This window comes from Marmota monax, unplaced genomic scaffold, assembly GCF_021218885.2.
Source record: "Marmota monax isolate L192 unplaced genomic scaffold, Marmota_monax_Labrador192_F-V1.1 WCK01_AAM20220418_F8-fsc00037, whole genome shotgun sequence".
NCBI classification, from domain to species: Eukaryota; Metazoa; Chordata; class Mammalia; order Rodentia; family Sciuridae; genus Marmota; species Marmota monax.
The window spans coordinates 11594265-11606582 of NW_026693245.1; the positions used below are offsets into that span (position 1 = coordinate 11594265).

General features: G+C 36.8%; 1 protein-coding gene across 2 annotated transcripts; it reads left to right on the forward strand.

Annotated features, from left to right (window-relative positions):
• The first annotated feature begins 773 nt into the window (after positions 1-773).
• Gapt (GRB2 binding adaptor protein, transmembrane) lies at positions 774-11471 on the forward strand. Of its 2 annotated transcripts, none has more exons than XM_046456349.2 (2): positions 774-896; positions 9524-11471. In XM_046456349.2, exon 2 carries the CDS (start codon positions 9532-9534, stop codon positions 10396-10398), a length of 867 nt encoding a protein of 288 aa, XP_046312305.1. In that variant the 5' UTR covers positions 774-896; positions 9524-9531; the 3' UTR covers positions 10399-11471. The 2 variants fall into 2 exon arrangements, with proteins under 2 accessions (XP_046312305.1, XP_046312304.1); XM_046456348.2 differs by lacking the exon at positions 774-896 and adding an exon at positions 6143-6336.
• Positions 11472-12318: the final 847 nt, after the last annotated feature.

Below are 12318 nucleotides of genomic sequence, written 5' to 3' on the forward strand. Positions count from 1 at the left end.
TTGTTTTCTTCACCCTCTGCTACTCCATGTGGGACTAGGGATAGATAAGGCACCATCTAATTTTGTAAAAGGAGTGGATCAAAAGCAGCTACTGCTTTCTGTCTCTTCAAATTTCATGCTCAGGGTACAAAGGAGAAAACGCAGTGTCTTAAGGTAAAGGGCTTAAGAGTAGTGTTTTCCTCTGATGAGCTGGCCCCCCACCAGGTCAGAAATGGTAATAGTGATTGACAGTGTCTGTGGAAAAAAAGGTCTCTGTGAATCCTGTTGCTTTCAAATCCAGCCTGAACACAGTTTGAAAATTTCAAATCTGACCAGTTGTCTTTAAAATCATTATAGGTTATACTATTCCTCTCAACATTGACTGAAGAATTTGGAAGAATCCAACAATGACAAAATTGGAACCCATTATGAATCCCAATTTACATGACTGGCTTCCTCAAATGAACACAAAAATCTGCTGAACTTGTGTAAAAGTTTTCTGAACTGAGAAATTGTGGGCACAATCTGAGGGCTGCTTTAGAATGCCACTTTCCATTCCATTCATAATGAAGTAAAATGGCTCATTTTTTCATATTCAAAGTTTACTCAAGTTTTTCAATGTTTCTTTTTATCTGATGGAATAAAAGGGGAAACGTAGGGGAAGAATAGGGAGTGTCATTCAACTGAAGCTGAAGCAAGCCTCATATCATGCTATCTGAGCTGCAGAGCAATTGGGAAAGACTTATGATGAAACAAGGGATCTAGATGAAAAGGAAGTATATATTAAACCTGAACCCCAGTTCCACATGCTTCTGAATGTGATGGCAATCATCCTCATATATACTTCATTTGCAGTTAGTAGATTTTGAAGGAACTCAGGGATCATGACATCCATTGTTGTCCTACGGTTGAAGAAGGTAAGACTCAGGGAAGTTGTAATTCTTGCTCAAGATGTCAATTTTTATAAGATAATATTGTTTTACATCACTATTCTTTTAGGGTATATATGACTGGGGGTGGGGGATTACAGCCCTTCAATAAGTTAAGCTGTGCCAATGAAAGACCAAATTCATGATTTCTGAAAGTAAAACTCTACTGTTTTGACTGGGCTGAAACTCAAGATTTATCAATAAAATAGCTCCTATCTTCTTCATCACTAGCCTCGCCAACCTCTGGCTCAGGAAGATCCAGAGGAAGTTAGAACTCTTCTAACTCAAAGTCTGCCTACAACTTAGCAAAGTATTGTTTGACTTGAGCTATCTTGTTAACGAATACAATGATCTAATGAAATAAGAAGTACATATAATTGTCTTCGTGTTCATGATTATTAAAAGAATTATCTCTTATTACTGATTTCCAATTTATTTTTCTTTAATCAAGATACAATTGACAGCCAGACACAGTAGCTCACACCTGTAATCCCAGTGGCTGGGGAAACAGAGGCAGGAGGGTGATGAGTTCAAAGGCAGCCTCAGTAAAAGTGCGGCAATAAGTAACTCAGACCCTGTCTCTAAATTAAAGTGTAAAAAAATAGGGCTGGAGATGTGGCTCGGTGGTCAAGGGCCTCTGAGTTCAATCCCTGGTACAAAAAAAAAAAATTGACATAGGGACCACAAATATTTAATGTATAGCTTAATGAAAGGCTACATAGAGTAACTGCCACAAAAGTCAAGGCACAGGATGTCTCCAGCATCTGAGAAAGCTAGCTCATGCACCTGCAGGTCTGTAGCAGCCTCATCTCTTCTCCCTCTACCATCATATATCCACAGTCAAAATTTCATGAATGTAACCTTATTTTAGTGGAGTCACACTGTATGCCCTCTTGTGTATGGCTTCTTTAATTCTGAGATTCATCCACGATGATGTGCATATTAGTAGTTTGTTCGTTTTCATTGTTGTTTATTATTCCTTTCTGTGAATTTACTGTACTTGATTCACCCATTTTATTGCTGATGGATCATTGATCAGACCTATTTCTAGGTCTTTGAGGTATGCTAAGTAAAGCTGTTTATAAACAGAAATGACACTTGTTTCTGTTAAGCATATATCTAGGAGTGGAATTCCCAGGTCTTTTATTTTGTTTTTATTTTGACTTCTTCTTAAGCTCGAGACCATAATCTAATCTTTCTAAGTTGCCAAGTAAACCAGAATAATATATACCATGTAGGCCTGAGAAACATTCCGGGTAGCAGATCTCATGGCTTAAAGTGGGCCACACCACTTAAGCCACAAGAACACCTTTAGTGGTTCTCTATGCCTCCAGCCATTGGGTTTGTTATCCCTGGTCCATATCCTTAATTTCCTGACAATGTGAGAAAAACAAAAAACAAAAAACGAGTGTCTTGAAGGGACATCAGAGGGCTTCTTTCATGGAAGTCCTGGTGTAGTGAAGAAGTACTGGCTCAGTGTCTGGGGACTGGGTTTTCCATCCAGCCTAAGTTTCTATTTTTGGGTGGGAGACTGTGGAGTAAGTGGCAGCACCTGCCTGCCTGCCCCTCAGTCAGAAGGTCCCTTTGAATCAATAATTCCCAGCCTGGCTGCAAATTAAAATGGTCTTGAGGAGACTTTTATTGTTCATTTTTGTTACAAAAATGGTGCATGTTAATGGAAAAAAATACCAAATTTTTTTTTAAAAGAGTATCAAATAAGAAGTAAAAATTCTTCCCCTCATAATCTGTTAACTAGACTGATCTCCTGTCCAGAAATTCCTTGGTGTTGCTCTTAACATTTAAAATAAAGATGCCTAGGCCCCACTCCAAACCTAATGAGGTAGAATCCCAAGATCCCAGGAATTTGCAATTTTAAAAACTTTAAGTAATTTTGATAGCGTTTCAGGTTTGAAAATGTATTCCTAAATATATCTGAGATCCCTTTCACTAAAACCTATCCTCCACCCCTCCAAAATGATGTAATATAAGTCTGCCAGCTGCTACCAAGGTTGGTCCTTAGCACAACTAAGAAACAATGGTTTTATTTTGACCTTTTGAAATTCACACCATCTCCTTTCACCTTCAGTTGCTCAATTTTCTCTCATTGTGTACACAGCTCTTCTGCCCCTATAGTGAAAGTATGTTGCTGGAAGGCAGCCGTGCATTTCATCAAAACTCTAGCAGCTTTTTTTGATTAATCTCATGAAGCAATCAGTATTGAAGGATTTGCTAGCCACTAAATTTCTTGCTTTGCCAGGTAAACAACTTTAAGCTAAAATGTATTCCCATAATACCCTGAACAAATGACATGGAACTTTAGGGTTCCTTATAGAATATCCAAGGAAATTTTGTCTTCCAAACTTTCAAGTAAAATCCACATATACAAATATCGATCATATCTACCATTTCTAATATTACTCATTTAAATGTCTGAAAAAAGCACAGGATTAAATTAAGTAAATTAAAGTAAATTAATTGACACCAAGGAGTTTCTAGGAATTTAAGTCACAAGTAAAGCGATTGCAATCCTCAATTAGTAGAAGAAGGTTATATTCAATAAATTATCCTGACAAAATTGTACAATAAACAAATAGAGCAATGAACCACTTACAGAAAAAAAAAATCTAGACACAATTATTGTGATTTAAAAAGGACATATAAAAAGAAAATTAAAATGTACCTTGATAAATTAAAGATCAGGAAGTTAAGAATATACACAATTCAAGACACAATACCAATCATAAAAATAAAATTATACAATAATTTAATTTTAATATATGTAGCATTTATTCTATACATTTAAAGAATGACTTTAAAAAAAAAAACCTTTAAAAGATTCATGGCAAGCATGGTGGTACACACCTGTAATCCCAGCGACTCAGAAGGCTGAAGCTGGAGGATCACAGGTTGTAATATTGTAGGTTTGAAACTAGCCTCAGCAATTTAGTGAGATCCTCAGCAGCTTAGCAAGATCCTGTTTCAAAAATAAATAAATACAAAGGACTGAGGATTTAACTCGTGGCAAAGCTCTCCTGGGTTCAACCCCCAGTGACCAGAAAAATTAAAATAAAAAAAATTAAAAATATTCCACCAGGCATGTTGGCACATACCTCTAATCCCAGTTTCTCTGGAGGCTGAGGCAGGAGGATTGCAAGTTTGAGGACAGACTCAGCAATTTACCAAGGCTCTAAGCAACTTAGTGAGACCCTGTCTCAAAGTAAAAAATAAAAAGGACTGGGGATGTGGCTCAGTGGTTCAGCATCCCAGGGTACAATCCCCGTTACAAAAAACAAACAAACAAACAAATCTACTTGAAGAAGGTAACAGGCAATCTACCTCCATTTATTTACAGAAAAATTATTATTCACAGAAAAATGAAAGGGATAGGCATGAAGTAAATTTTTTTTAAAAGGGCAACATTTGGATGACATTCAGATGTCCTGACTTCTAGAGCAGATCACATAATTTCATACAAATAGTATTTTTATGACATTACATGCAGATTGAACACATACATGTGTGGGTACATATGTGTATTATTTAGAGAGGTGGCTAATATTACAGTTAATTATCTTGATGAGAGTATAGAGAACATAGAGTTTATAGGTTCACAATTTCTTAACTTCCTCCATTCTGGGATCTTTGTCTAGAACCCTTGTTTCTATTCTGTAAAACTTGTCTTAGCTCTGGCCTTTCCTGACCAACCTGAGCAGGATAGGATGACTCTTCCTTGCCCCAGCTGTCCCCTATCCATAATCACATCTTTCTTAGCCCTTACCACCTTGATTTGAAATAATCTATGAATATACTGGCCTCTTTTCTTAGGCGTTTTGTTTGTTTGTTTGTTGCATTAGGGACTGAACCCAGAGGCACTGCACCAAGGAGCCACATCCAGCCCTTTTTATCTTCTGTTTTGAGATAAGGTCTTGCTAAGTTGCTTAAGGCCTCACAAAATTGTTGTGGCTGACCTTGAACTTGAAATCCTCTTGACCTGAACTTGAAATCCTCAGCCTCTTGAACCTCTGGGATTACAGGCATGAGCCAATCTGCCCAGCTTCTCTTACATTTTAATATTACAGGGAGCTTATTCAGTCTCAAAGGAATGTGAGTATGAATACGTTGCTTAAAGCCTCATACAATGTCAGTTATATATATATATATATATATATATATATATATATATATATAGAGAGAGAGAGAGAGAGAGAGAGAGAGAGAGAGAGGACTGTTCTTCCAATGTCAGATTGGCATTTCAACCACTAAATCCTCTTCTTTCAAACCACCTTATACAAAGTGTATGGTTGAAGAAGTTCCAGTACAATTTAAAAGGCAATATTCCCATTAATTTTTCTAGCTGAACTGTTTAATTAATCTGTAATCTATCTAATTCAGCATTTCCTATTTTTGTGTAGCAGGGAGTCAGTCTGTGAGAGATGGCATTAAGTAAAGATTCTATGTGGGAAACATACTACTCAGTCTAGCAGGGTAGCAAGCAGAGAGGTTTAGCACAAAGGTGCTGGAGGCAAACTGCTGGCATAGGAGTGTAACTATTTTACCTCACTTCAGTTTGCTTCCATTTTCCTCCAAAATGGGACTAATAGAGGTGTTTCTCCCATAGGGCTGTTATCAGGATTTCATGAGCAATCCGCTGAAGGTTTAGTTTTGGTAGAACACTTGTTAAGTGTTAAAAAAAACTTACTGATTACTGTTATTCCAGCAAAAGTAACTAGTTCTCTTACTTGGCTTGGCTTGGCTTGCTTCCTATAGGACTGCTGAGGGTCTTTCATGTTCTGATGAGCCCGTGAATATCTACAGAAGCCATATTTCACAAGTCTACTCTGTAGGAGACCACTAGCATGTCCTAAAGTAGTGTGCCTCAGAATATAGTTTGCAAACTTCTCTTGTAATAAATTTAAAGGGATTGTATAGTTCAGGGATATTCCTGAACTAAAACTAAGACAGTAATTTGACAGGCATAAGTTTTGGGCATTGGAATATCATATTTGAAATGAGGATTGTTCTAGAAATCATATAAAGAAATAAAAAAACTAAGACTTATGTTGTATTACATTTAAAATCTTTTTAAAAAATGAAATACAAATGAAACAATGTCAATTGAGAATTGCAACTATTGCTCAAAAACAGGAGGCTTTATGGATCCTTTCCTGATTACTTGAAAAATTATTGCCTGTTAAAGATGAAGGACCAGACTTCCTTATTCAAAAATGTGTGCTATTTATCTTAATTTTGGCATACCTGATAAGAACTTCCTCTAGAGCCAGGAAACTTTGCAAGTATTAAATATTCTGAAAGGAGGAGGTGAAGGAGGAAGTAACTGACCCAAGAGAAAAAGAGGAACAGGTTCTAAACCAGAAGCACATTTGAAGCTCAGCCAGAACAAGGGAGAGCCTAGCACACCAATCCTGAGGTAAGAAAGAACCTGTCTAAGGTGTTTGGATAGTGAAAAATGATGAGAAACAGGTTCACTTTAAACCGAGCAATGACTTTTTTTTTTATTTTATCCAATACTGTTTTTAGAAAAAAAAAAAATGCTTCAGGTGGCCATAGGGGGAAACAAGATTACCTGCTGGGAGTGATGCTGATGTTTCTTTACATGCATATATGCTCATAGATCTGTGCCTAGAGTGTTTTTCTGTGTTTGCCTTGCTTCCCAATAGAGGGGCAGTATCTGGCTCATTAAATTCCAGTTTATCAACAATTTGTGACTTTTAAGACAAATGGATAATTATTAGGTAATCTGTTGAAACTGCTTTCCAAAATGAAAAGTCTTCTTTGAGCAGGATAAAATTAAAGGGATGTGGATGTTGTTATATTTGAAAGGCTCTTGTTTGAAACATGTTTATCATTATAGGTCTGGGTTTATGTCTCACTGAGTTTTTCCATATGAAGTTATTTTTAAGAAAGGGAAAAGCTCCCCGCCCCCTGTAAAAAATCTCCTTGCCTTTATCTCAATGAACACCTTGATATTACTGTACTGGAATGTCTGCTCTGCATAGAACAGCACAGATGATAAAAATAAATAAAATAAAAAATAAATAAAATAAAAATAAATCTCTTCTTTGAGATCGAAAGGTCAATTTATTACCTTATCTTTGGCTGCCAGCAGGACATTAGTTTTCTATCCCAACCCCTGACTCTATTTCTGTGGTAGGCCTGTACCTCTTTAAACGCTTGTTAATTCTGATCAATATTTGAAATTTGTTTTGTAAATTTATGTTAAATAGTCTGGCAAATAATTGCTTAAATAAATAATCATTTAAACCACAGAATATCTTAAGATAAGTTCTCATCAGTTTTGCAAAGGAAAGGGGATCCTAATGGTAAAAGACATTTCACAAACTTTTACCCTGAACACAAACCTCGTTTCGGGCATCATAATGGAGGAATCCTTACATGGTGATCATGTATTCTTAATCCCAATGTACTCCCCAGAATTTCAAGGATATCAAAAGGTATCCAGGGGTGGGGTTATGGCTCAGTGATAGAGCACTTGCATGAGGCACTGGGTTCAATCCCCAGCAGCACATAAAATAAGATATAATAAAGGTATTGTGTCCATGAACAACTATTTTTAAAAAATAAAGGTATCTAGACCTGGGGTTTTGATGCAGTATCTTATTAAATAAATTTTATATATTAATTATGTGTCATATTCAATTTGGTTATAGGAAATATCATATGGAAGGTTTGCACATTGGTACATTCTAATCTGGAAATCAGAGCTAATCAAGAGCTAATCAAGCTATACAAAAACAATGATCAATGCAATTGATAACCATTTACATATATTTGCTAAGTGTAATATTTGGAAGAAAATTTTATTTGACTCCTGATTCAGTCACTACTTAGTTGTTAATGAAATTGCTTAACATTTTTAATCATTTGTTTTATGATATGTAAAATGAGGATAACAATAGTAACCACTTCAAATGGCAGTTGTAGAATTAAGTGATATAGTCTATATAAAATTATTTACAGGCTGATTCAAAATATGCTACTAATTAAATATGAGTGATGAGGAGATTCAATAAATTATGATAAATACCCCAACAAGGACTGTTAGAAATATTATGTGCAACTATTTCTACGTCTAGTCTGAAAATATATAGTAATAATATTTTCTTGATAAAATCATAATAGAATATTCAGCCTAGCTGAATGCTTCCTGTTTCTCTTCTTTGATATTTTAAAGCATCAGCAGAAAAAATTCTATATTTATCTTACTTGAATGAAAGTAACTCATTGAAAGGTGTAAGAAAATTGATGATAAAATGGTTTGCAAAAGCTGGGTGCAGTGTCATAGGCCTGTAAGCCTAAAGGCTGAGGCAGGAGGATCACAAGTTTGAGGTCAGCCTCGGAAATTTAGCAAGACCCTATTTCAAAATAAAATAAATAAATACATTTTAAAAGGGCTAGGACATAGCTCAATTGTAGCGTACTTGTTTAACATGTATAAGTTCCTAAGTTTGATTCCCCATACTACAAAATAAAAGGTTTTACTTCAAAGATCTCTTTTCATATTTAAGTATAAACTATATACCTTTTAGAAGACATATCTTGAGTCTTAAGCAATTAACCAACTAGATCCTGAATTTTCTAGTCATTTTTCATATTTAATTCTTCATTCATTAAATAGATTGAGCCAGATATGGTGGAGCACACCTGTAATCCCAGCAATTTGGGAGGCTGAGGCAGGAGGATAGCAAGTTCAAGACCAGGCTCTGCAACATAGCAAGAGCCTGAGCAATTTAATGAGACCCTGTCTCAAAATAAAAAAGGGCTAAGGATGTGGCTCTATGGTTAAGCACCCCCTGGATCCAATCCCCAGTACTCAAAATAAAAATAAATAAAATAAATAATAAAATAAAAAGGGCTGGGTACTTAGCACAGTGGTAAAGCACCCCTGGGTTCAATTCCCAGTTCCATAAAAAATTAAAATAAATAAATAAATAGATTGAATGCTGTGTGTGTGTGTGTGCGCACACGCGCGCTTTGTGTTATGTGTCTTATGAGCTATTGTATAAGTATAAAAAAATCAATAAAAGATTAAAAATAATTTTAAACATCATTAATAATAAATTTACTGAATGAAAGAGAAAAAAAATGAGCTGATCCCTACTCACCCTTAATGAAGTAGAAAGACACATAATTGTCTGTCATTTAGGTTATCTTGTTTCAACAGATTATTGACTCCTTAATGTGGGATCTCAGTGGAAAGACTGAATCAGGAAAGACAACCCCTGCCCACTTGAAAGAGGGATGAGCAGGCTTCGTAGAGAAGGTAGAGGTGATGGGAACGATCATACACATCCTCTTGTCCCGTTATCCTACCGCAGGTGAAACGTTGTCTTTCACTTGAAAGTCATTATCTTGATCATTAAAAATCATGTTGAAGTCTGGGTGGTTAAGCCACTCAGATTTGGGCAAGGACGGGTTCTTCAAACCTTCTCTCCCTCAATGACAGCTACTGGTATAGTGTATATTGCAACCAGGAACACACTACATGCTGGTGGTAATGTATTGGTAGATGTGATAGAGTTTTGATTATGCTACATGCTAACTATGCAATTAATGCATTTTTTTATTTACAACAGGTTTCTGGATGGCAGATAATATAACCTTTGTTTACTTGAGTTTTCTACTGTGCTGTTATCTTCCACTCACTTCTGCTTCATTTTGTGATCCACTGATAGAAAAGAAAGTGGAGTGGATTAAAATCCCCCCTGATACAGTCCAATTGTATATTAATGACTGTAATGTGAACAGCATCCAATACACAGAAAGCCATCTTTCAAAACTAAGTCTACTCAATATCACCTCTAGGTGCATCAGGACTCTGCCAGATAATGTTCTCTCGGATCTGGAAAAAAAATGCCGAAGAAAGCTTCCAATCTCATTTTTGAACAGTACTAGTCTATACAGAATTACATCTGTCTGTACCTGTGAGTTTATTACTGACAACCCCAAGCCCCTGAACAACACTGTTTGTGCAGAAATGTTGAAAAGCTGTGGAAACACATCGGTGGCCATTTCTGTAGGCATTTCCCTTTTAGTACTCTTGGTGGTCTGTGGGATTGGGTGTGTTTGGCACTGGAAACACCGAAACAACACCAGATTTACCTTACCGAGGTTTTTGCAAAGGAGAAACAGCAGGAAAAAAGACTTAGCAAAAACGTTCTGCTTGAGTCCTCACATTGTTGGCTCTAGGCCTAAAATCTCAGCTGAAACCCAAAGCCACAGACCGTCTGTCAGGGGAACTAGGATGCAGGCCAATTATGAAAATGTGGAAATGGGGCCTCCCAAAGCTAACAAAGAAACTGACAAGGGACTCTACGAAAACACTCAGCAGATCAATTTCAGAGAGCACATGTATGGAAGTGAGACATCCTGTGACTACTATAACTTCCAGAAACCTGTTGCCTCTGAAGCTCAAGATGAGGATATCTACATTCTTCCTGACTCCTATTAGCTTTTCAAAACTACTGAGTTTCATTGTTGGAGGATAAAGTATGCACGGGGACTTTGATGGTGCTGATGCGCTTATTGACCAAGTTCTTTTCATGAAATTCAGTGTCCACCCCATGGATCCTGTCTATGTGCATGATTGTAGGTTCACTCTAAATAACCTCTCTTCCCTCTTCTCCTGGGATTAAATCTCTACCATGTATATTGATTTTTCCTTCTAAATATTATCTGTTGTGTCTTTGCTTTCTTTCTACTTCCACTATCTTTTTCTGATTTAGGATTATTTTCACGGTCTCCTCCTGGGTCTTCCTGTCTCTACCCACTCAATCAATTGCACATGATGCTGCCAGATTTATCTACAGAAAATATTCCCACTGGCCGCATTATACCTTCGCTGAAAACCTCTTAATGCTGCTCTTTAAAAAAGACATAATGCTCATAATTCTAACTCCTGCATTCATAATTTTTTATGAAAAGTTTGTTCCCACTTACTTTTCCAACAACATCTCCTACTAACCCTAATTTTTCTGCATCCATCAGAATCATCTCAAAATCTGGCAAACTTATCTCCTCCATGGCTCTCTCTAGCCTGCCTCAGATTAGAACTTCTTCCACAAGTCTTCTGAGTAATCCCAAAGCTACATTTACCTTTTTATTTTCTAACATCCTATAGGTTTTGCTTCCTGCTCTATTCTTTTGTTATTAAAACATGAATATGAATGGTGAATGTAGTATTTTAGTACTTAAAGTCATATGAGAATATCTCAAATTCCCACTCAATAGAAGGGAACTGCTTCATGTTCATATTTTAGTCCCATGATCATTATATGAGGCCCTAATTATTTGTTCACTTGACAAGAATTGAATTGTACATTTTGCCAAGTAGTTTTGAAAATAACCTAATAAATTTATTCATTATTCCTCTATCGAAGGAATATTCATTGAGTATCTTCTGTCTCCCTTTTATTGTACTGTGCACATGAGGATGGAGATGAGAGGTTCTTACGATGGTAAAAAGATGTGAATCTTGCACACTACTGTCTAGTAGGAAATAAAAACAATGAACAAAGGACTACATTCATTATGATGCTATTATATCTTGTTTCTAAGTCTAAGCTTTCATATGCTGCCCTGAATTGCTTGACCTGGGACTCTGCAAACTACATTTATCTTTTGCCAGATGTATCCATATTAGGCTCTGCTGATGGGAGGAGTGTGACAAGAAAGACTGGAAGCAATAGGAAGCAAGAGGAACTTGAACTTCTGGTCCCCCTTGTCATTATACCAGTTGCTGTTACACCAGCATCACCAGTTGCTTACAGTTTCTAGTTTCTTCTAATATTTTAGAACCAGCTTCAATGCACCCTGCTGGAGGTATAGCACCAGCTGGTCAGCAGCCTGCCTTAGAGTCAGAGAACTAGCTCTCAGGCCTCCTGCAGGCTCCAGAGGTACCAGCAGGAGACAAGTGACATCTCAGTCTATTCTGAAAATGCCCAGTCCTGAGGGTGGTAATAACTTCTTTCTGCAGTTGCTAACTCTGTGGTACCTCAGTGTCCCCTTTTTGTTTATTTCACAAGTCCAGTACCTGTTTTGCAAAATCTCTCTGAATTCTGTTAGAAAAAAACTGGTAAGTTTTCTCTTTCTCCAAGTAAACCCTGAATGATAGTAGGTGCTTTGAATGAAAGAGGCATCCTATTATAGAGAGCAATGGAGTAGAATAGAGAAAAGGATTTAAATTTTAATCAGGTGGTCAAAGGAAGCCTGTTAGGAAACACTTAAGGTGAGACTTAAGGGTGAAAAGAAGCTATCCATCTCCACAGAGGTAAGTACGTGAGCAACATGTAGTAAAAAGAGCTTGGGGCGTGGAAAAATCTCTGGTGCTCTAGGACTTATGGAAAGCCATTGTGACTGCAGCTCTCTGGGG